We start from the raw sequence: 25,587 nt of genomic DNA, 5'->3' as shown, positions 1-25,587 counted from the left end.
GGGAATGGTAACAATGGAAACAATAACAATGGCGCTAGAGGACGAGTGTTCGTGATTGGTCAAGGTGAAGCAAGGAATGATCCCAACGTGGTGACGGGTAAGTTCCTTCTCGACGACTTTTATGTTACAGTCTTATTTGATTCGGGTGCCGATACTAGCTATGTGTCACTAGAAGTTAGTAAGATGCTTAAGCGTATACCTACACCCCTGAGCGACAAGCACACCGTAGAGCTAGCTAATGGTAAGAGTTTGGAAGCCTCACACGTAGTCAAGGGTTGCCAGCTTATTCTCGCTAACCAGACCTTCTCTATTGATCTTATTCCTATTGTCTTGGGTAGTTTCGACGTTGTCATTGGGATGGATTGGTTATCCCGACACCGAGCAGAGATTCTTTGCAACGAGAAGATCGTTCGTATTCCTGGATTAGGTAGTGAACCTCTCATGATTCGTGGCGATAAGAGAAGTGCTGTTGAGAACATCATCTCTCTTCTTAAGGCCCAGAAATGCTTACGAAAGGGTCACACTGCGATTTTGGCTCTAGTTACTGATACCACAGAAAAGGAGAAGAAGCTAGAAGATTTTCCCGTTGTACGCGACTATCCTGAGGTATTCCCTGAGGAATTACCTGGTCTTCCGCCCCATCGCCAAGTCGAGTTTCAGATTGATCTAGCTCCTGGAGCTGCGCCTGTAGCCCGTGCACCTTATCGTTTAGCACCATCAGAGTTGGAAGAACTCTCCACGCAACTACAAGAACTCTTGGATAAGGGTTTTATTCGTCCTAGCTCATCGCCTTGGGGAGCTCCAGTACTTTTTGTGAAGAAGAAGGATGGTACCTTCAGAATGTGTATCGACTATCGCGAACTCAACAAGGTGACTGTAAAGAATCGTTATCCTCTACCGCGTATTGACGACTTGTTCGACCAGTTGCAGGGGTCGAGCTACTATTCAAAGATTGATCTAAGATCGGGATATCACCAGTTGAGAGTCCGAGAAGAGGATGTCTCTAAGACAGCCTTTAGAACTCGTTATGGACACTATGAGTTTCTGGTCATGCCGTTTGGGCTGACGAACGCACCGGCAGTTTTTATGGATCTGATGAATCGAGTGTGCAAGCCGTACCTGGACAAGTTTGTTATAGTCTTCATCGACGACATCCTGATTTATTCTAAGAGTAAAGAGGAACACGAACAACATCTACGACTTATCCTGGAACTCCTTCGGAAGGAACAACTTTACGCGAAATTCTCGAAATGCGACTTCTGGCTTCGTGAAGTCCATTTCCTAGGGCATGTGGTGAACAAGGATGGGATTCACGTTGATCCATCCAAAGTGGAATCTATTAAGAACTGGCCTGCGCCCCGCACACCAAAGGAAATTCGCCAATTTTTGGGATTGGCAGGTTACTACAGGAGATTCATTAAGGATTTTTCTAAGATTGCGCAGCCTCTGACCTTGTTAACACAGAAAGGCGTTGTTTATCATTGGGGAAATGCACAAGAGTTAGCTTTTCAGCATCTAAAGGATAGACTTTGTAGTGCACCTATCCTTTCACTGCCAGAGGGCACAGATGATTTTGTGGTTTACTGTGATGCATCAATTCAGGGTCTTGGTTGTGTATTGATGCAACGAGATAAAGTCATAGCCTACGCCTCACGACAACTCAAAGTTCACGAGAAGAACTACACGACACATGATTTAGAGCTGGGAGCTGTTGTTTTCGCACTTAAACTATGGCGGCATTACCTATACGGAACCAAGTGCGCCATCTACACCGACCACAGAAGTTTAGAACACATATTCAAGCAAAAGGAACTGAATATGCGACAGCGACGATGGGTCGAGCTGCTGAATGACTACGAGTGCTCTATCAGGTATCACCCGGGCAAGGCCAATGTTGTGGCAGACGCCCTCAGTCGAAAGGACACTACGCCTAAGCGCGTAAGAGCTCTACAACTCACGATCCATTCTAGTCTACCTTCGCAAATACGAGCTACACAGATAGAAGCACTGAAACCGGAGAACGTTAGAGCTGAAGCCCTACGCGGGTCAAGGCAACGCTTAGAACAGAAGGAAGACGGTGCTTATTATATGACAGGACGCATTTGGGTCCCACTCTATGGCGATTTACGGGAACTCGTGATGGATGAAGCGCACAAATCTCGCTACTCGGTACACCCTTCGGACAAGATGTACCACGATATTAAGACTACGTATTGGTGGCCTAGCATGAAGGCCCACATAGCAACTTACGTCAGCAAGTGTTTGACTTGTGCGCGAGTCAAGACGGAATATCAGAAACCCTCAGGCCTACTCCAACAACCAGAGATACCACAATGGAAATGGGAGCAGATTTCCATGGATTTTGTTACTGGCCTACCTAGATCACAGCGCGGAAACGATACTATCTGGGTGATCGTGGACCGACTCACGAAATCCGCACACTTCTTGGCAATCAAAGAAACAGATAAATTCTCCACTCTGGCGGAGATATACCTCAAGGAAGTTGTTTCGAGGCACGGGGTACCCACTTCTATCATCTCTGATCGAGATGCACGTTTTACTTCGGAACTGTGGCAGGCAATGCACAAGTCTTTTGGCTCACGTCTTGATATGAGCACAGCGTATCACCCACAGACGGACGGGCAGTCCGAGCGTACTATTCAGACCCTAGAAGACATGCTTCGCGCTTGTGTAATCGACTTTGGCAACAGCTGGGAAAGGCATCTGCCACTCGTGGAATTCTCGTATAATAACAGCTACCACACCAGCATTAAAGCTGCTCCGTTTGAGGCATTGTACGGACGTAAATGCCGGTCACCCCTCTGTTGGGCAGAGGTGGGGGATAGTCAGATCACTGGTCCAGAACATGTGGTAGACACTACTGAGCGGATTGCTCAAATACGACAACGCATGGCGGCGGCTCGTGACCGTCAGAAGGCTTACGCCGATAAGGGCAGGAAACCACTTGAGCTCCAGGTTGGGGAGCGAGTATTACTCAAAGTTTCACCCTGGAAGGGCGTGGTTCGTTTTGGTAAACGCGGCAAACTCAACCCACGATACGTTGGACCTTTCGAAATTCTTGAGAAAATAGGCAAGGTGGCCTACAGACTGAAATTACCAGCAGAACTCGGTGCAGTTCACAACGTTTTCCATGTGTCAAATCTGAAGAAGTGTCTGTCAGATGAGACGCACGTAGTTCCTCTGAAGGAACTCACGATCGACGAACAGTTGAAATTCGTCGAAGAACCTGTCGAGATCACGGACCGGGATGTTAAGGTCCTCAAGAGCACTAGAATACCTCTTGTTCGAGTTCGTTGGAACTCACGTCGCGGCCCAGAGTTTACCTGGGAGCGCGAAGATCGGATGAAACAAAAGTATCCCCAACTGTTTGAGAACGGTACAAACGCTACTGAGGCTGAAGCTACGGAATTTCGGGACGAAATTCCAGATCAACGGGGGGTGGATGTGACACCCCAGGATAACCGGGAAAACCTTGCAACCTAACTAGCTTCCTCAGTGAGTGCCATCAAATTTCGGGACGAAATTTCTTTCAACTTGGGGATGATGTGACAACTCGAAATTTAGAACCTTTCGTTGTAACTTGCTTGTACATTATGTGACTAGTTGACTGACTAAACTTAATGATAAACGTGAACTTTTATGTGCTTGGTATGTATGCATTTGTAGATATATATATATGTGTACGTGTTTTATGTGAACCGAGAACCCAACCCGAGAACAAAGAACCCGACTCGAGACCATGAGGTCTCGAGTGAATAATGACCGAATGGGCCTTTGGGCCGAGAACCTTTGGCCGGTTGGGCCTTTGGGCCGTAAACCCCACCCGAAACCCATTAAGGGTGCAACACTTGGAACTTGACTATATATATATACCACCCTTAGCCATTTTTGTCATTTGTTGAACATTAGAACACACACACACTCCTATTCTCTCTCACTAAAAACTCTAGAACACAAACACACCTCCAAGACTCTCGGATCCAATCGGTTGGCACAAGAAACTCTCGGATTTGGACTTTGGATCGGCACACACACACACCTCACCAACCGGTTAGTGTCCTTAATGATTATTGTTAAATGCTTAGTGTTAATATGTTCATGTTATGTTTGTATGATGAGATTATGTGATAATATGGTAGTTAACTTAGTTATGCATGATGTTTGAAAAGAAATCGGTTCATGAATGTTCTTGTTATGTGTTGAAATTTGCATAAATGCTTGATGTTAAAAATGGGTTCATTGTATGTTAAAAAAAAAGGTGAATAATGATATTGGTTACACTTGGGTTTGGATCCGAAAAGTGGGTGTTTAAACTAAACAAATCGGCTAATGAACATGTTTGTCATATAGGATGCATGCTAGTAAATCGTATCTTGATAGTTGTTCATAGTTTTGGTTGAATAAGTGTTGTTTATGTTATGAAGAACTTGAACATGTGTTTGAATATTTGAAGAACACTTTGAATGATAGTTAAAGATTGAAAACCCTTGTGATTTTGATCCACTTTGACCAAAAGCCTGATTAGGAAAACTGTTAGTGGAATGCTATTGGTTATTTCCTGATTTGGGCCTGATTATATTGTACAATTTGGCTGACCATATCTGCATCAACACGTGAACATGAAAACGACTGCTACCGACTCGCAATCACCCGGTTGCGACTCGCAACCACAGCATGATGACTCGAGACCACGCGGTTGCGACTCGCAACCATACCAGGACAAGCCGAGACCACAGGTTACGAGTCCCGTTGCGACTCGAGACCTCAGCATGACAAGCCGAAACCACGGTTGCGACACCGGTTGCGACTCGCAACCACCTGAGATCAACACACAGCATGACTCGAGACCATGCTTGCGAGTCCGGTTGCGACTCGAGACCACACTTTGGGCCTAAGTTAGTGGGCCGAATTTATGGACTTCTGTGCTACTGTTGATAGGTTATTTGGGTCTGTTATCACGAGCCCAACTGTTTGGGCCTTACACTTAGACTTTGGGCTGTGTTTGAATGATAACTGTGAACTGTGTATGTTAAACGTGTTGCCATGATTATTACCCGTGTTTGCCATACGTGTTGCACATTTGTGCACTACTTGGTTCGAATCTGATTATACGTGATATCCGTGTTAGGACGTTATTGACTACTTGCGACTTGATTGACTTTCTGTGATTAACTGCCGAGCAAACCAAGGTGAGTTCACACCCTCTACAAAGCATGGGATTCCCTGGGTTGGGAACGGGGTTAAGGAACGTGGATTCCTCGTCCTCCTTGGGAAGGACGTCTGTGGTTCAGGAATGTGATTCCTCGTCTGGATGGACGGATAAACGTACTAGACTAAAACTCTATCACGAAGTCCCTCCTTTTTTTTGTATCGACTAATCGCCGGGCCAATGGCGAGCGGGTCATTAGTTAGATAGCGCTATTTAGGTCTGACAAGCCTCACACCGTGCCGCAGAGGACGGGCGTGAACTAATGGATCTGGGGCACGTCAATGATGATAGACATTGATGTTTTCAGGGCACATAAACATGACTTCAGTCAGCAGTCGATATGGTAACGAGTCTAGTGTACGCATGGGGTAGCCCCCACGGCCGAAATGCCTGATAACTAACATGGGGTAGCCCCCACGGCTGGAATGCCGGAGTAACTGGGAACGAACATGTCACGTTTTTAAACTATGGGGTAACCCCCACGGCAGGATGCCAGTTAAAGGAAACTGTTTTCGGAATAACTAAAACAAACGCCCACCCGTGAACTCACTCAACTAGTTGTTGACTCGTTACTACATGCTTTGCAGGACCATAGGTTTTGAGCTGGAGCTTGCATGGAGGAGGATCGTTGTGGGACACGGATTGCTACGCGTTATGTTAAACTTGAAACTTTTGAACTTACGTTATAACTTTAAACTTATGCTTCCGCTTGCAACTTAAACTTATTTGTTTTGGAACACCAATCGTATTGGTTAAACTTTTATAATTACTTATACGCTTGTTCAGTATGATTGGTGGCTGGATCCTGGTCAGTCACGCCTCCAAGCGGTAGTACTCCGCAGGTGGGATTTTGGGGGTGTGACAAGTTACCTGTCAGAGCTACGTAAGCAATGGACTGACGTGGCGTAACCTCCACAACCGACAAGCCTGACACACCTGCAAAGGTGCAGCACGTCGTCAGTCCATCCATCATCCTCCTCCTTCACTCCTCGGCTATAAATACCAACCCCAAACCAGGTTTGAGGTATCTCTTGACAACTCTCTCACTACTACTATCTTACTTTGCTTCTCAAGCAAACTACTGATTCTCACGCCGGAGAGTGGTAACAAGGAGCACCCCCCACCCCATCCTCCTTGTTACGAGTCACGGCTTGTTTCCTTGTGCAGGAGATCGACCACCGGTGATCCAGCCAGCGATCCTCGAGAGGAAGGGATTAACCCTTCTTGACGAGACCAGTGTGTTAACCCTGCCCGGTTAACCATTGTTTCATCATTGGCGCCCACCGCTACTCTTAGCATTTTCTCATCTATCCTTTTCCCTCTCTCAAGATCATGACTGATCACCAAAACAACACTGCGGATAACCCAAATCCCCCAATCCCACCTCCGGTAGGGGTCAATGCCTCGACCTCCCAACCCGGACACATCGGCACGTCCACACAAAGGGGTCCCTCCTTTACGTTTGGACATGACTTATCACAGTTCGCATCTGTGATCCCACCAGGCATGGACGTTCATACCTGGTACGAGCAGCAGGCAGCCCTGCTGACAGCAACATACAACCGCGCTTGTGCGGAAGCGCATATACAAGTTGGGCCTACCCCAGCACCGCACACCCCTGCTGACCGTATTTTACAATACGACGGCAGGGTACATTCACGTCCGGCTTCAAGAAGCCGACGTGAAGACCGCGGATCGTCTTACTGTTCGGTCCGCACCCTCAACGAGGACGATTCCTCGTACGGGTCCCACACCAGAGGACCAGTGCATACCCGCCTTGGCCGCCATGGCGAGGACAGGACGCGATCAACCTCCCGACGCGGCCCAGGCATTCAGAGCCGATTGGGCCCACTACCATACACCGAAGGGTATGGTCATACCGACCCTGACGACCATACCTACCGCGGGGATTCACATGACACCAGCAGCAGACCGGGAGGACGCAACTATGTTCCTCCCAGTCACCCCCGCAACACATACCTCAGGGCGGCTAAGCGCCCTGCGAATGAACCATACAGGCCAAAGGCAGCGGCCGAAAATTCCAAGTTCGGCCCGCGGATCGCCAACGCCCAGGTCACCACGACAAAGTTCCCATTCAACGTTGGGAAATACAGTGGTTCGACCGACCCGGACGACCACATGAACATCTTCATGGGCGCGGGCATCAACGGCCAGTGGGATGAACCCACTTGGTGTAATTTTTTCCCCCAGACCCTTACGGGCCTGGCCAGGGCATGGTTCGATTCTTTGCCAGTGGGATCACTGGATTCATTCGAGGACTTGCGTACCAAGTTCCTCGCCCATTTTAGCCAGCAGCGACGCCATGAACGTGATTCGTTGGACGTCATTAACATCTGGCGAAGGGACGACGAATCCCTCGAGGCATTCGTCGTCTGTTACAATAAAGAGTGCCTGGAGATAGGTGACGTGGCAGACCAGATGGCACGAAACCACTTCATCCGAGCCGTCAAAGACAGAGAGATGATCATGACTATCTCTGGCAAGGAGGGCTTGCCCAAAAAATGGGAGGATGTCATGACCGCGGTCAAGACATACGCCCAGACACAACGGTCACTCGAACCGCACGTGGCAAAGGCAAAGCCCCAAGCCGAAACATCCCACCAAGGGTCCAAGCGTAACAATAAACGCAACCGGGATGTTGGAAATCGTGATATTTCCAAACCGTATTTCCCGCGAACCAACCCGTTCGACCCAAGGAACTACAACCCCGCCCGAGACAGTCGGGCGTCAAAAAAAGATTCTCGGGACCGCAACTGGACCGAGATCACCATGTCGCCAAGTGAGGTCCTCCTTGCGGACCCACAGTTCTTGCGACCGGCCCAACCAATGAAGTCCAAGAAAAATCAGGACCTCACACTCCACTGTGAGTACCACAAGGACTCGGGCCACACCACCAACAACTGCATCAGTCTCCGGCTGGAGATTGAGCGGGCCTTAAAGGAGGGGAAGCTGCAACACCTTTTGCCAGGTGGGCAAAAACCCACCAAGCGCATCACCCCTCATGGCGAAGGTACCTCCTCCGGGAAGAAAACCATGTACGTGGCTTCCACCCACATGATCCACGGAGGGAAAGGTAGGCCACGCAAAGCGGCGAGAAGGCCAGACAATGACTGGAAAGACGAGCAAGTTGTCTTTCCAAAAGTCCGAGGCGGACCGCGCGATAGGCGCGCCGTCGTTATTTCAGGCCAACTGGCACACTACTGCACCGAGCGTCTATTCATCGACCCGGGCAGTACATCTGATATAATCTACGAACAATGCTTCAACCAGTTCGACCAGGAGGACAAAGATCGGTTGCAAGCGGTAGATTACCCGTTGGCCGGGTTCGCAGGGGAAACTGTCTTTCCCCTGGGCCAGATTACTTTTCCTGTGCGTCTTTCCAACGGAAGACACACAAGGACAGAAGAGGTAAACTTCATGGTTTTACCTCACACCTCCAGATATGACGTACTCCTCGGGAGAGAATCCCAAGGAGATTTCAATATGATTACATCCGTCCCCCACTCTGCGGTCGGTTTTCCAACCGAATCGGGGGTCGCGATAATCTATGCCCGCAGGGACGTCATGATGTCGGACGAAATACGTCCGACTAAGGTCGCAAGGCCCACTCCCAACGACCAACCAGAAAAATGGGTTCTCAACGCGAGATACCCAGAACAAAAGGTCACATTGGGTCACGCCTTGTCCCCAGCCACCAAAGCGCACCTGAAGCAACTTCTCTTCAGGAACCAAGACATCTTCGCGTGGACACCCGCAGACATGACCGGGGTTCCACGTGATATTGCGCAACATCACTTGAATACCTTGCCAGGTATTAAGCCAGTGATCCAAGGCCAACGCCACCTTGGGTCAGCTAAAAATCAGGCGATGCAAGAGCAGATCGAAGAACTGCTCTCCGCAGGCATCCTGCGGGAAGTCAAATACCAGACTTGGTTATCCAACCCAGTCATGGTAGAGAAACCTTCCGGGGGCTGGCGCATGTGCGTCGATTACAAAGACCTTAACAAAGCCTGCCCCAAGGATTGTTACGCGCTTCCAGAAATCGACGAAAAAGTCGATAATCTCGCACCATTCAGGTGGAAGTGTTTCCTCGATTGCTACAAAGGGTACCATCAAGTACAAATGGCAATCGAGGATGAAGACAAAACGGCATTCCGGACTCCCACCGGAAATTACTGTTATACAAAGATGCCGTTTGGGTTGCGCAACGCGGGCTCAACATATCAAAAGCTGATGAACGACACTTTCCGCGGCCAAATAAGCAAAAGTGTCGAAATCTACATGGACGACCTAGTCGTCATGAGCATGGAGGAAGATACCATGCTCACAGACATTGAAAGAACATTCCAGACTCTGCGAAGCGTTAACATAAAGCTCAATCCAGGGAAATGCTCGTTTGGGATGGAAGAAGGCAAATTCTTTGGGTTCATCGTGACTAAAGATGGATTCAAGGTAAAACCGGAGAAAGTCCAGGCGATCGAGCGCATGCCATCGCCTTCATCGATGAAAGATATGCAACGGCTAGCCGGCAGACTAGCGGCACTCAACAGATTCTTAGCCAACCATGCAGCTAAGTCTTATCCTTTCATCAAGACCCTACGGAGCTGTTCAAAGAAAGAACAATTCCAGTGGACCGCAGAGGCTGAAAAGGCCTTCCGGGAAATGAAGGAGTGTTTGATACAACTCCCAACTCTAACCGCACCACGCAAGGATGAGCCACTCATATTATACCTATCCGCCGCGGACAACGCGGTGGGTGCGGTATTGATAGTGGAGCGAGAGGGGGTTCAAACACCCATCTATTACATCAGCAAGATGCTCAACGACCCAGAGACGAGATACTCAATAATGGAGAAGTTGGTGCTAGCATTAGTGCACGCTTCAAGACGGTTGCGACGCTACTTCGTAAACCACGTCATCACAGTGCTAACCAATTACAGGATCGGCCCGATCCTATCCAAACCTGACATCTCTGGGAGATTAGCAAAATGGGCAATCGAGCTGGGCGCGCACACGATACACTATAAACCGCGCCCCGCGATTAAAGGCCAGATCTTAGCTGATTTCGCCGCCGAAGTACCGGTGAATCGCATCCAAGAATGCGAAGAAGCACAAACTCCTGCACCAACGCCATCCTCCTCAGAAACATGGGCACTATTCACCGATGGTGCCTCCAACGAGGAAGGTGCGGGTGCAGGTCTGCGACTCGTCAGCCCTGACGGCCAAGAGCTTACATATGCAATCCGCCTCGATTTCAAAAGCACAAACAACGAGGCAGAATATGAGGCCCTGTTAGCGGGGCTACGTTTAGCAGTCAAAATCGGCGTGCAACATCTGGAAGCACACGTCGACTCTTTGTTAGTTGCAGGCCAAATACGCGGCGACTATGCCGCAAAAGGGGATATCATGATCCTCTACCTCGAGCAAGCCCTGCAACTAATATCCAAATTCGCTTCGTTCAATATTCGCCATATTAATCGAAGCGAAAACAAGTCCGCAGATGCACTATCAAAACTTGCATCTACCAGCTTCCAACACTTGGCAAAGGAGATACGCATCGAAATTCTGCAAAATCCCTCGGTACCCCTACGCCAAGTCAATGTCATTCAATACGGTACAACATCATGGATGACACCTATTATCGCATATCTACAATCAGGTGTGACTCCCGAAAGCAAGTCAGAGGCACGCAAGTTGCAACACAAAGCGTGCCACTATCAAATGGGAGACGGTATCTTATACCGAAAGTCATACCTCGGGCCACTCCTGCGATGCGTCAACCCACAGGATGCCACATACCTCATCCGAGAGATACACGAGGGCATATGTGGCATACATGCTGGACCGCGCATGGTAGTGGCCAAAATCATGAATGCCTGGTATTACTGGCCCGACATGCACCTGGACGCCGTCAAAGAGTTGCGCAAATGCATTGACTGTCAACGTCATGCTCCGAAAACCTTGCGGCCAAAGAACAACTTAGTCCCCGTCACAACCGCATGGCCCTTTCAGAAATGGGCAATTGACGTTGTGAGAACTTTCCCTGACGCTCCGGGTGCGGTTAAATTTATCATAGTAGCGGTCGATTACTTCACAAAATGGGTAGAAGCAAAACTGCTCGCCTCAACCACTGCTATGATAACAAGAAAGTTCATTTGGGAACACATCATCTGCCGTTTCGGTTTACCAATGTGCATTGTCACCGATAACGGCACAAACTTCGCTGCCGACGAATTTCAAAAATGGCTAGAAGAACTACATATTGAGCACATATTCTCATCAGTCGCACACCCGCAAGGGAACGGCCAAGTTGAGAGTATCAATAAAAGCCTAGTCGAAGGGATCAAGGCACGGTTGGGAACGGCCAGGCGTGGCTGGGTCGATGAACTCCCAAGTATCTTATGGGCTCACCGTACAAGCCCAAAAACAAGCAACGGGGAGACACCTTTCAGCCTAGTCTACGGTTCAGAAGCGGTGATCCCCGCGGAAGTAGTTCTCCCATCTCCTAGAATGTTGGCTATTGAAAAAATAGACAACAACACGGAACGCAGGATCGATTTGGACCTCTTGGAAGAAAGGCGCGAAAACGCTGCCATCAACGAGGCCAAATATAAATCCAAACTTGAAAAGTACTACAACACGCGCGTCCGCGTTTGTACTTTCAACCCAGGAGACTACGTCCTACGTGACAATGAGGCATCTAATGCCGAGCGCCCAGACAAACTTGCCCCCAAGTGGGAAGGACCCTACCTCATCAAAGAGGTCTTAGGGAAGGGCGCGTACAAATTACAAACGCTAGAAAGCGAACCTATCGCACGAACATGGAATGCACAACAGCTTCGACGCTGTCATATGTAAGCCATGTTCTTACATTTCTCTATGTAACCTATCGGGCCGCAGGCCATTGGCAAATAAATAAATAAGCAATTTTATACATTATTGTTTGTTACTACTATTACAAATGCGTGTTCCACTTTGCGGTATCCCAAAAACAGATTGGCAAAATCTTCATTCGCGATACCCATACAAAGTGGTAACCACACACAAATATTGTAATAGGCCAGCAGAAGGCAAAAAGACTTGCATATTTATCCGGCTGGATAAACAAGTTTTTTGTTAACACTTAACACAATTCCTGAGCCCAAAAAGGCAAACAATGGAATTGACGCGTACTCATACGACAAAGGTATGGAGTACACTTGACCCCATTCACAAATGGGTAGAGTTCCGGATATATAAGCTTTTACAAAGCTTACACAATTCTAAAACCCTAATGGGGTAAATAACAGAATTGACGCGTACTCATACGACAAAAGTATGGAGTATACTTGACCCCATTCACAAATGGGTAAAGTTCCGCATACATACGTTCAAACATGCAAGAAGTAAAAACACTTGTACAAATTGAACAAAAAACTTTATATTCAAAAAATTCAAGCACCCACGTGATGCTTAATGGATTTACATAAAGTTTCTATTCTATACAAGAGGGAAACAAAAAGGAGGCACACTAGCCAACCTAAACCCTAGTTTGTACCGCTGGTTCCCGCACCTCCTTCGGCACCACCAGCGGGATCTTCCTCTTCCGCATCAGGATAAAGCATCCGCAGGCGATCAACATAGTCCGCAGCCTCTAAACAATTGTCCAGTTCCTCTACACAAGAGAGGGACGTATCATAAAAGGAGGCTACGGCCGCGTTCAGGTGAGCTTCGGTATCCACGTCCCGAAAACTGGATCGCTCTTCGATAACACCGCCTATAGACATGACGTTCATATGGGAAATATAGCGGTTATAACCAGCTTTAAAACCAGCGTCACGAGCACGCTGCTTGACCAAGTCCAAGCCAGCTGCGGTCTCAGGGGCATCCATGATAGCCTCAACAATCTGCAATAAAAGGATCATAAGTCTCGGATGCCAATCCAAGCAAATATAAAGGCAACGGATACTTACACGCGCGATACCGTGAGTCCGCAACCACTCACGGTCAGCCTTCAGCTGGTCCATAGAAGACGCCAAGGCATCCTTGGCCTCAACAGTGGCATCAGCCCGCTCTTCCGCAACCGACACGCGGGCAGTAAGGTCTTTAACCGCGACCTCCCGGGCCTGAACCTCAGCCTGTCAAAAAACAGAAAACAGGTTACTCGATAAACATTTTCAAAACATGAAGGAAACATACAACAGAGGTAACGAAACATACCTGAAGGCTGGCAACAACCCTACCCAAGCGGGTACGCTCCGCGTTCGCCTCTTCCAGAGCCTTCGAAGTGTGGTTTTCCCTCTCTTTGGCCTCATCAAGGGCCTTCGCAGTACGGGCCCCCGTTTCCTTGGCCTCTTCCAGCGCCTTAATAGCCAGGGCCTCTGCCTGCTGCGCCTTAACCGCAATTGCCTTAGCTGCAGCTTTCTCTTTGCCCAAGGCAACATTCGCTGCCTTGGCGTTCGTCAACTCCTGCCGAGCACGGAACAAATTGTCATTCTGCTTAGCCCAAGATTCATTCCACTTCTTGCGCTCGTTGGACAACTTTTCGTTCCAACTCTTGCGTTCATCAGAAAGGAGTTTAGCAAGAGTACGAACCTGTTTCAGCTGAGCAGTGGCAGCCCACTCCGAGGTCTGCTTCCGCTTCTCAAACGCAGCTCTATCCTTCTCAAGCTGCTCCGCACCCGCACGAGCAGCCTTGATCAACTCTTCCGCTTCGGCCCGCATACGAGCAGCTTCATCCTCTCTGCGGCCCAACACCTTGTAGTCTTCCAAAATGGCGTTAGCCACTATGTAACTTCCCACTAGCAAGGTGGAGAGTTGATTGATGCGCAACTCACGGGGGGCGGCACGGGCACGTTCTACTTCAAAGGGGGTGCCCAAACCACCCAGAATTTCTTTGCACGCAGAGGGGTCGTTAGAAATATCATCCCCCTGCATAACAGTCCAGGGGGGTCGGTGATACACAGTACTTCGACCCTGGGTATAAGTGCGGTAGTAATACTCCAATTCAGACTCCCCAGGCTGAATTGGAGACCCATCATAACCCGCACCACCGGCAGACGAACCGGTACCCTTCTCACCAGCAGGAGACTTCTGCGGCTCAACATCATGCTGCCGCACTTCAGCATCAGTTTTCCGCGGTTCTGCATCAGACTGTTGTTTCCCAGAATCAGAAAACCGCACACTCAAATTATCTCCCTCATTGGGAGAGATCAGATTGTTGGACGAGTCAACGGTATCAAATATCTGGGTCGCAACCTTCTCTGCGGTACCCTCCTTCCGCACTGGTGACTCAGGCACCACCTTGACAGGAGGTGTCGACGGTTCCTCAGTCACACCCGCACCCGCATCATGCGGGGGGGACTCCGGAGCATCAAAGATGGAGAAATCTTTATCTTGAAGCTCTGCAAAACAAAGTCAAATAGCTATCAAAACACAGGTTGTACATAACACTTAGACAAGCTAAACAACAGTAACCGCAGGTTTCTTCGATGTCGGACCAGTCCTCTTAGACTGCAACCTCCGACGTTTCGGTCCACCGGCACCAGCAGCCGTCTCTTCTACTTGCCTCTTCCCAGCACCAGACTGCGAGCCCGCAGCTGTACCCAAACCCTCAAGGGTATCAGATACTATCACATAATCCAAGTATCTACGGAAAGAAGAGTGAGAGATACCTGCCGCCTGCGGTACCAAATGAGGCACAACAGTGACCTCCGATATTTTCTTTTGGCGAAAGCGCACGCCTTTCACCGTCTGCCTCTTAGGCACACCCTTCGCATCAGGGTCCCCTAAGGCCCCAAGATCACCTGCATGAAAACCATCCAAGAGGTGAGCCAGTGCAACTATTATTGTTATCACAAGAATAAAGAATTCCTAAACATACCTTTGCCCCGCGGCAACTCAACTGCTAATGCGGCCTCAGTAGGCACCCGGAAGTTATCTCGAATGATAACAATAAACTCCTCCCCGCCATCCGCACACACAACTATTTCCACCTGACCCTGGAAATCCGGGGCAAACATCCTCCATACGGGAGCGTCCTCTGACAACAAACGCACAAGTCAGTAACGCATACAAGGATAAGAAAGTTAAACAAATGAAAAGTACGTACCACCACTTTTCTCCCGCACCACGGGCTTCGACTTCTTGTTCCTCCGTGTCAACATCATGCGCAACACCCACAACTGTGTGTTGGTCAACTTCACAGACTCAATGGTCTGCAACTGCGGAAACCACTCCACCGTTTTCAAACTTGGGACCGCAATGGTCTCTGCTATGATCGTCTCGGTCACATTCCGAAACGTCATCTTTGCAACAATGGCAGCAGCCTTGATGTAAAAGAACTTCTTTTTTCCACATCGTCATCCCCTTGGGAGGAGTCATCAGCTTGGGACTACCCTCTCGCTGACGGAAAGAAAAGAACCCCAAGGACACCGTCATTCGATAAAACCGTCGGAAATCTCCAACGGTAGGCTCTATGCCAAGAGCACGAAAGGTGAATTCAAAATTTCGAATCCGGATCATACCAAACGGACTCAGTTGAGAAATGTGGACCTTGTACCACTCCAAAACCTCGACAACAAAAACAGTCAAAGGTAACCGGAGATTACAATCACCAAAAAAGTCTGCCCACATGGTCACGTAACCGGCCGGAGCATCGGCACCAATGTCACCCTCCGATGGGTAACAGGCCCCATATTCAGGGGGCATTTGGACATCAAGAAGCAGGCGATCAAAGCTCTTCTTGGTCCACTTGAACACCGGGCAACCACCACTGGCGTTTCCTCCCTCTTCCTCCTCTGCCGCCACCGGCGAGGAAGGCTCTGGGTTTTCACCCTCCACATTGTGTGGATTTGATGGTTCAGCCATCAGAAAATGTCGAAGAAATGAAAGAACGTGAGTAGAAACACTAAAAACCTCACCGGAAACTTCAAACAAATGATCGGAGAAGACAAGTAACTTCTTTCCTCTCACCGGCAAATTTTTGAAATTTCGAACAAGTGAGGGGAAACCACGAACGGTTTCCCCTTATATACCCATCGCAATTAATGCAGAGGGAGAAAACGAATCATCACGTTCAAAAAGAACGAATTGCGCGACACCACGTGTCAAGCGCCGTTTTCGCTGACGGTTATCACGCGCGCGTGGCCGCCCACGCGCCTGACATAAGAGACGTTTACACTCTTTGCTACAGTGCATTTAATGCCTCGGGCAGTGCAAACGTCCTTTCATTTCAGCACATGCCAGGAAGATCTCACCAACTTCCACCAACTCACACGTGAGATCAGCCACGTATGGAACAAAAAGCGACTACATTATCCAATTATAAGCGGCATGCGGTTTCTCTGGTATACCGCACCATAACCCATACCGCATGTCGTTTTTTAACATACCCCTAAAAATAGGTAAAAATATATATCTCTACACTATAAGGGGGTATAATACCTATCCGCACTACCCACGAGCACACGTGGAATATGCGGACATGACACACACGAGCCCGTTCAGGTGTGTCAGATGCTCAGAACCAGCATTGTTCTTTGGACTGAACCGCATCTCAGACACAGGTAAACCGCATCGCCTTCATTCTCTTCAAGCTTCAAATCCCTCCTGTCCGGTTCACAACCGCAGAGGGTACATGAACACCTTCTTTAACATAAAGAAGGAAGAGAATGTACGCGCGCGCACATCAGCAACCCTGTCTCCTGAACCTTCAAGAGCTACATCCGAGCAACACACCCGCTTCGAGCGAATATGGGAATGCAAAACCGCAGACACTCACGAGTAGCTACGGACATAACCATAGCTTCCGCAGACTGGTTGCTACGGAAGAGCCAAGCTAACTCCACATCACCGAGCGAAGCTACTTCAAGGCAAACTCGGTATTGGAGCGTGAAGGTAAGTGGCTCCAGAAAGAACGCAGATAAGCACTCTAAACAAGCCCTTGTCGAACAGCAAGCGTCCGAACAGCGGTAACAAGTCTGCTGATGACTTTGTTTGCCCCGCCTATGGGCCGCATAGAATAAACAATGGTGGGCATACCCTTGCCTATGACCATGTTTATTTACCCATAGTACAAATCTACATTGTTCGACCAAACATGGCCAACAATGACGCAACGAGGTAACCGCAAAGGACGTGCGGTTACTAGAGAGCTATGACGACGAACACGAAAACCCAACAAAAAAGGGATCGTCATCTCATGACTAGATGCTGAACATAGAGCTTGAGCAAAGCACTTACAAGCATCAACTACTTTTGATCCCGATCTCAGAGATTGATCCAAAGTTTCTTTTCTTCTTCATGCACCACTTCAACAATTGGTGTGAAGACAAGACCACCTCTCAGAGGTTGAAAGCCTGTGCATACCTTCAAACCACCATCTCAGAGGTTGGTTCGAAGTTTGTGCAGCATTACTAACAAAGTCTCCAAGAGACCTTCGGCACAACAACAGGTGGCAACCCACCTGGTAACATAAAACGGCTGAGAATTTCGCACCAGACGAAATTCCTTCACCGATACGAAAGAGGCGTCAGATGACCCTTCCAGACCTCCAGCTTGATTTACATACAGAAAAGACCATCCACATGGTCTAGGATCTTCTCCAGACTCCAAACTACCTTCCAAACACCATAGTCCAGTACTCCTCCCACAAACAACTTGTATGTGGCAGCAACACTAGACTGGGGGGACTTGAAGGGGTATGGTCCCAGATCTCGCGTCAGCATCGACCGCGAGTGACCATTACCCTTATCAAAACCCCCACCAGCTAACAACCTACTTGTGCCCATGCGAGAACGCGTCGGCACAAGGGTTGAATCCAATCTATCTAGTAACGAAGGAGGACTTACATGGAACATAAGAACGGTAGAGTGATGCGACATAGCATCACATCTGGTGTATGAAAACAGAAGTATTCACAGCGATGCGGCCTCGCACCGCGTCCAGTGAACACTTCTATCAATACAAGAAAGCCTTACCTTAGGCATAGAAGAAGATGAACATAACGGTGCGGCTGGCACCGCACCATATGGGCATGTTCGTCACGACAAGGGATGCAGGCAAATAGTCTCCGCGGACGACGATGCGGCCAGCACCGCATCTCGCGTATTTCTTGATCACAAGTAGGAGACGCGGTAACCTCAGACGTTACCGCATGCAGCGATGCGGCTTGCACCGCATCCTATGCACTCAACAAGTGGGACTGACACCACAGTGCAAGTGGCACCAATGGCAGTTACCTGTCAGAGCTACGTAAGCAATGGACTGACGTGGCGTAACCTCCACAACCGACAAGCCTGACACACCTGCAAAGGTGCAGCACGTCGTCAGTCCATCCATCATCCTCCTCCTTCACTCCTCGGCTATAAATACCAACCCCAAACCAGGTTTGAGGTATCTCTTGACAACTCTCCCACTACTACTATCTTACTTTGCTTCTCAAGCAAACTACTGATTCTCACGCCGGAGAGTGGTAACAAGGAGCACCCCCCACCCCATCCTCATTGTTACGAGTCACGGCTTGTTTCCTTGTGCAGGAGATCGACCCCAGTGATCCAGCCAGCGATCCTCGAGAGGAAGGGATTAACCCTTCTTGACGAGACCAGTGTGTTAACCCTGCCCGGTTAACCATTGTTTCATCATATGGGGTACCCGAGAGATACTAGATCCGGTTTTCAAAATCACTCATACGAAGAGAAAGAACATGATCCTTACACATCGCATCCAAAGATATACCCTTTGTATATATGTATATATACGTTTTGCTTTTCTAGGTATTCTCAAAGGAATATTTATATATATTTTTTGTTACTTGCAGTTACACCTGAGCATCTTGTAGGAGTTTGGGAAAAGCGTTCAGCTGGAGATGTAAGTGGGATTCACGGAATTACTTAAAGAAAAGGCTTCCGAGTTAGATGTAAGTTCAATTCTCTCAACAGTTAAGTCACTTATTGAATAGCTGCAGAATATAGTTACATACTATAATGGAAACGAGTCAATTACCAATTACCCTATTGCAGGTGTGCCCTTAAGTGGCAAACAGGTCAAACATGTACTTTTTTAGTTTGGGTTCAAATGGAGGGGTTAAGTGGGCTAACTGATAAACATTTGGTGTGTTGGTTACCAAAAATGTGATACAGAAACTATTTTATTACAATGACAGTGTTGTTCTAATTAATTTGAATTTATTTATTTGTGTTCTTGACCAGATATGTGCCAAATCTGTTAATACACATGGCGCATGACCCGGATAGCTTTTGGTTAGTCATATGACACAAATGCATTTTATGAACCTGATGTCTTTTTATAGTATGGGTTGTAAGAATTTATGGTAAAAGTTTTATGAATTAATAATATACTTATTTGTTGATTTTTTTTTTATTTTACCTGTTTTACAAGTTATACATATAATAACCTGAATCAAACCACTCGAAAGAAAGTGAGTCGAAAGTGCCACATCTATCCCCTCTTTCTAACAAGGTTTATAGAATGATTTGGTCCTATATCGACTTAGTTATTTTTTATATGTTTTACGTTTCGGCTTAATTTTTCGCATTAACACGCCGCAACCATAGTGTTGGTGATAGCTGGCAATAGTGTGGCATTAGTGTTCGCCTCACGCCGCAATGCGGGGGTGCTTAATACTAGTTGTCATTCTTATTCTTTGTTTTTTTTTTAATATTTTAACCAAAATAATTAAACTTGGTGAAGCTTAAATTTATATAAAAAATTAATAATTAGTTCGATATTAAATTCAACTGGTTATTAGGGTGAACGGGGCGTAAAGCGGGGAGTGGTTCGGTGACCACATCCACCGATCGGGAACACCGCCGCCATCCATGCGGGGACCCGAATCGGCAAGGGTAATCGGTGTGGAGTCACCGCGTTGAAGGCACGAGAATCAAGAGTGGACCGTTGGGCAACGGTCAAATTTTAAAAAAAAAAATTCAATTTTTTAACAATATAAATATAACCAACTTAATCAAATTTTTTACCACACCCACCACTCTCAAACTCACAAATCTATCAAATACAACACAAAATGGATTCCAAGTTTCCGTTTTTTTCTCCCCTACCCGACTTTCCCGACGATGAAGACGCATCGTCAAGCGATAGTAGCTTAATTTTCTTCCAAAATCTCATCCAACAAGCGGAGCTACTAGACACGGCATCGTCTAGTAAAAAAAAATAGTCCGTCGAGATCGTGAGGGAGGCCATGAGACACTCATGGCCGATTATTTTGTTGAAAATCCAAAATTTAATGCTAATACTTTTCGTCAGAGATTTCATATGTCCAAGTCTTTGTTCCTAAAAATTGTTAGTGACGTGGAAGCGTATGATGAGTGGTTCCAAGAGGGCTTAGACGGGAGAATGAAGAAAAGTTTCACGCCGTTGCAAAAGGTTACTTCGGCGATTAAACAACTTGCAACCGGTAACCCACCAGACGAAAACGACGAGTATTTAAATATGTCTGAAAGGACCTCTCGTGAGTGCCTTGAATATTTCTACGAGACGGTCTGTAAAATGTATGCCAGTGAATTCTTACGTAGACCAACGAGCCACGACGTTGCGCTATTGTATCAGGCTCATGAGGAGAGGCATCACCTACCTGGTATGTTGGGTAGTCTGGATTGTACACACTTCGTCTGGAGAATGTGCCCTACAGAATTGCGTGGACAATACATGAGAGGCGATCATCAATGCCCGACGGTTATGTTAGAAGCGGTGGCGTCTCAAGATTTGTGGATTTGGCATGCTTTTGTGGCCCGGCGGGTTCACAAAACGACATCAACGTGCTGCAACAATCTCCATTATTTCTTGCTCAACGAAACGGAACGGCGCCAAATTGTCCATTTCAGGTGAACAACCACTTATACAAACGCGGGTATTATCTTACTGATGGGATCTACCCTACCTCGTCCGTGTTTGTGAAGTCTTTTCCATATCCTCACATCCCGAATGAAAAAAAGTTCAAGAGGCAACACGAGGCCGCAAGAAAAGATGTGGAACGGGCGTTTGGTGTGTTAAAGGCGAAGTGGGGAATACTAAATCGTCCAATGCGTTCGAAAACGGTGAAAAAGATAAGGTCCATCGTGTATACGTGCCTTATTTTACATAACATGATTATAAAAGACGACGGAAGGGCGATAGCACCGGTACATATTCAAGATCCTCCAGTCGAACACGTCTTCGATGATACAGCTTATAGCGAGCTCATTGACGAAGACACGCATTGGAGACTAAAACTCGATCTCGTTGAGCATCTCGGAAGTTTAGATCTACCTCACCTTGAAGTGAGTTCCGACGACGAGTAGTTTGTTTTTATATTTTTCTAGTTTGAATGTAATTTTTATTTTTCTAGTTTGAATGTAATTTTTATTTTTCTAGGTTGTTTTTTTCAATTTAATGAAATGTCTTTTATTTTATTTTTATTTATATTTTTTTAATTTATAAACATGCATAATTTTACAACAAATAAAAAAAAAAACCCAAGTCCCCTAAGAGGGGAGTGCCGCCATCAAAATGGGGTGTTAGAGGAGTTTAAGAAGGGAGTTGACGTGACACTAGCTGATTGGTGGTGAGTAAGAGAGGGGACTCCCCTCTTAGGGGAGTGCCCCTTACACCCTTAATATCTTCTTTCATAAAACGTTATTTATAAATGTCATTTTCTTTCAAAACACTTTAGGGCATGTGTAGTCATAAAGCCCTCAAAGGGGCGTTATGCGCCATGTGGCATGCCACGTCAGCAAAGGGGCTTTATGGGGCTTTATGCAATTTGGGGCCGTAGTCATAAAGCCCCTGTGTAATCATTACTCAATTAATTTAATTTTCTATTTTTTAAATAATTTTTAAGTTTTATAAAATAAAAAACATTTCATTAAATAAAAAACACTACATTAAAAATAAAAAAAAAAGTTACACTAAAAAAAAAATTACACCTAAAAAAAAATTACACCTAAAAAATAAATTTATTCTTCGGTGTCATCTTCGTTCTCTCCTTCTTCCTCTTCGTTTTCTCCAGCATCTAAACCTACGTCTTCAAAGTTCCCGTCTTCGAATTCCTCCCCCACTTCTTCCTCGGAATCTTCGTCGTCATCATTGTTTGATCGAATTGGGCGAATCGCCCAAGCATGCTCAACCAAATCCGCCTTCAACGTGTTATGTATTTCTCTAGATCGGAGTAGTTGAGCATTTGCGAGTCTCTCTTCCGTTGTCGCTTGGGGTAGTTCGACCAAATCTTCGGGAATATAGTTTTGGCATATCGCTTTTCCATCATCCTCAATGATCATATTATGCAAAATGATGCAAGCATACATGGCCATTCGTATTTTATCCTTATGCCACATGCGACAAGGATTCCTGATAAAATGCCATCGTTGCTGTATAACCCCAAAACACCTCTCGATGTCCTTTCTCGAAGACTCTTGTAATTTTTTAAAATACTTTCTTTTTTCATCGAAAGTTTCAGAAAACGTTTTAACAATAATCGAATACTCGGGGTAGATACCATCGCCCAAGTAGTAGCCATGCTCGTAATCGTTCCCGTTTGCATGGAAACCGGCCTTTGGTATAGTTCCAGAAATGTAGCCCTCGATTAATGGTGAAGCCTCTAACGTATTAATATCGTTAAAACACCCGGCTACACCAAAGAAGGCCGACCAAACCCAAAGGTCGTATGACGCAACACCTTGTAATACCAAAGTTGGCCCTTTTTGATCACCCCGCGTATGTTGACCTCGCCATGCGGTTGGACAATTATACCAACGCCATTGACGACAATCCAAGCTACCAATCATGCCGGGTATTCCATGCTTTTCTAGATGCACCTCATATATTTTTTGAAGGTCGTTCCAAGTGGGGTTTCTCAAATAACGTTTTCCATATAACTGGCATATTCCTAAAATATAATTTAAAAGTTACGAAAAAATAAATGTATAAAAGTAAATAAATAAAAGACAATTAAAAAATTACCATAGCAAAAATGTTCCAAGGTATCTCGGGTTGTTTTCTCCGCCATCTTCAAATACTCGTCGTTGATGTCGTACGTGTTTCCGTATGCTAATACGCGTAATGCGGATGTGACCTTTTGAATTGAGGTGAAGCCTAGATATCCTCGTGCGTCCATTCTTTGCTTAAAGAAATCGTACGTATTTTCCAAGTCATTGTTAATGCGCAAAAATAACCTTTGGCTCATCCGAAAACGTCGTCTAAAAACATTCGGTCCGTGAACCGGTGCCGCGTCAAAATAGTCTTTCATCAAACGCTCGTTCGCGGCTTCACGATCTCGCAAGATATAGGTGCGTCGCAAGATGGGTCGTGGAGGGGGTGGTGGCCGAATGTTCCCAAATGTTTGTAGCACAAAAGTACATGCACTCGTAACCGCTTCTTCCTCGGCCGCGTCTTCGTCGGGCGAAAAATATCTTCGGTAAATTTCGGTGAAAGACTCTTCCGACGGGGAACCCATTTTTTATAAAGTGAGACTAGCTTTTTTAAAAATATATGGAGAATGAGTATGGAGAATGAGTATGAGGTTTGAGTTGTAAAAAAAGTGGAAGAATATGAGGTTTTATAGTGTGAAAAATAAAAAAAATTGAATTTTTTTTTTTTTTTAAATATATGACCGTTATCAAACGGTCAAAATCATAAAATATCATCTCCTCGCGCCGCGAAAAACAACACGCCCATTCTTTTTTTTTTCTCATAGCGCCCCGGGGGGCGGTGTTGTGGGCGCCGTCTCGGCGCTATGCCATCTCCTCGCGCCCCATTACATACAGTCTTATAAACTATTGCCTACTAATTTTTCTTTCAAAAAACTTTATAAACTATTTCATGTTACTGTTATATTAATAAAACTATATAAATTTGTTTTTTTTTTCATACAACTTTGTAAACTATTTCCTATTAATTTCTCTCGACAACCAGTTTTTTATTGTTGATTATTGTCTAATTTTTTGGTTTGCTTTTTTATTAATGAAATGTTATTTTATTAGTTTTTTTATTTATTTTAAATGTTTAATAAGCCAAAAAGGAGTTGTTTGTGCCTCAGATATTGTGGACCACCAGCAAAGATAACTGGTCATCTACATAGGAGACGAAATATCAATGTTTATATTTGTTGCTCAACAACAAAGATACTTCAATGCTCATTAATATGTGAGCTTCTTAAGGGACATATTACTAGTTCAACACTTACTCATAAACGGTCCCTTAACCTAAATAGATGATTTAAGGATCACAATGTAACTAAGGTCTAGGGGTATGTTTGGCAAAAGTAGTTGGTGGCTGTTGGCCGGAAGCTGGTAGTTGTAGCTGGTAGCTACTAGCTGTAACTTTTTAGATATATTTGGTGTTTGGTAGAGTAGCTGGAGCTTTTAATCAATGCTGGCTAAAAGGAGGTGCAGGGTGGGCCTACGATCAGGGCCCGAATCAATATAGGGCCCGAAATTTTTTTAATACAAACATCTGACTTATCTATTGAAAGTGAAATATTAGATACTATGGATTACAAGGAGTTGATCGAGAGCTTTGCTTCAAAAACGCTAAGAGAACCACATTGTTCGTTTAGTAAGTAGGTTCGATACTTTGATCATTTTTGCTACACTATTTTTGTTAATTTGTTTTATCAATTTCATAACAATTATCGTTGTATTTATATATTTGATTGAATGATTGATGAGTTTGATTATATGAAGATTTGCGAATAGGCCCCAAATTTTTTTATCTCGAACAGGGCCAAAAAAATTTTTTTGGCTTTCGGAGAAGGCCGCTTTTAAAAAAATATATAAAATGACCAAAATGGACATAACTAAAAATTTAAAAGGTTTGTGCATTAAAAAGTTCATTATCTTTAGAGGTTAAAATAGTCATTTTTTCTCTAAAAGTTTGTAGCTCCTTCTAAACGCTAATAGGGTGTGTTTGGCATGGAGCTTTTAGCAGCTTTTAGGAGCTTCTAATTTTAACCTTTTAAGAAAAAGCTTATACTCAATAAAAAGTCTTGTTTGATAGAAGGAGCTTGAAGTTTTTAAGTTAGAAGCTTGAAGCTTTTGGTTGAACGCTCATACTAGTAGCGTTTAGAAGTAGCTACAAGCTTTTAGGGAAAAAATGAGTATTTTAACCTATAAAGACAATGAACTTTTTAATGCACAAGTTTTTTAAATTTTAAGTTATGTCCATTTTGGTCATTTTTTATACATTTTATTAAAAGATTCAGCTACTTTGTCAAACATCAAATATATCTAAAAATTTACAGCTACAGCTACCAGCTTCCAGCCACCAGCTATCAGCTTTCAGCCACCAGCCACCAACTATTTTTGCCAAACATACCCCTAGTAGGAACGTTCAACCAAAAGCTCCAA

General features: G+C 45.9%; 1 protein-coding gene across 1 annotated transcript; it reads right to left on the bottom strand.

Moving 5' to 3' along the window:
* Positions 1-22,200: 22,200 nt before the first annotated feature.
* LOC110913747 lies at positions 22,201-23,696 on the bottom strand. Its single transcript, XM_022158569.1, has 2 exons — positions 23,600-23,696; positions 22,201-22,871 (listed from the first exon to the last, which is right to left on the bottom strand). Exons 1-2 carry the CDS (start codon positions 23,694-23,696, stop codon positions 22,201-22,203), a joined length of 768 nt encoding a protein of 255 aa, XP_022014261.1.
* Positions 23,697-25,587: the final 1,891 nt, after the last annotated feature.

This window comes from Helianthus annuus, chromosome 15, assembly GCF_002127325.2.
Source record: "Helianthus annuus cultivar XRQ/B chromosome 15, HanXRQr2.0-SUNRISE, whole genome shotgun sequence".
Lineage (NCBI taxonomy): Eukaryota > Viridiplantae > Streptophyta > Magnoliopsida > Asterales > Asteraceae > Helianthus > Helianthus annuus.
This window is presented reverse-complemented; position numbering and strand designations above follow the sequence as displayed.

Excerpts from the sequence above, each read along its gene's own strand:
- LOC110913747 (XM_022158569.1), bottom strand. The coding sequence starts at position 23,696 with ATGGGTTCCCCGTCGGAAGAGTCTTTCACCGAAATTTACCGAAGATAT. Across the intron at positions 22,872-23,599 it reads AGAAGCGGTTACGAGTGCAT|CCGGGTGTTTTAACGATATT; the intron begins GTACTTTTGTGC and ends TCTTTGGTGTAG.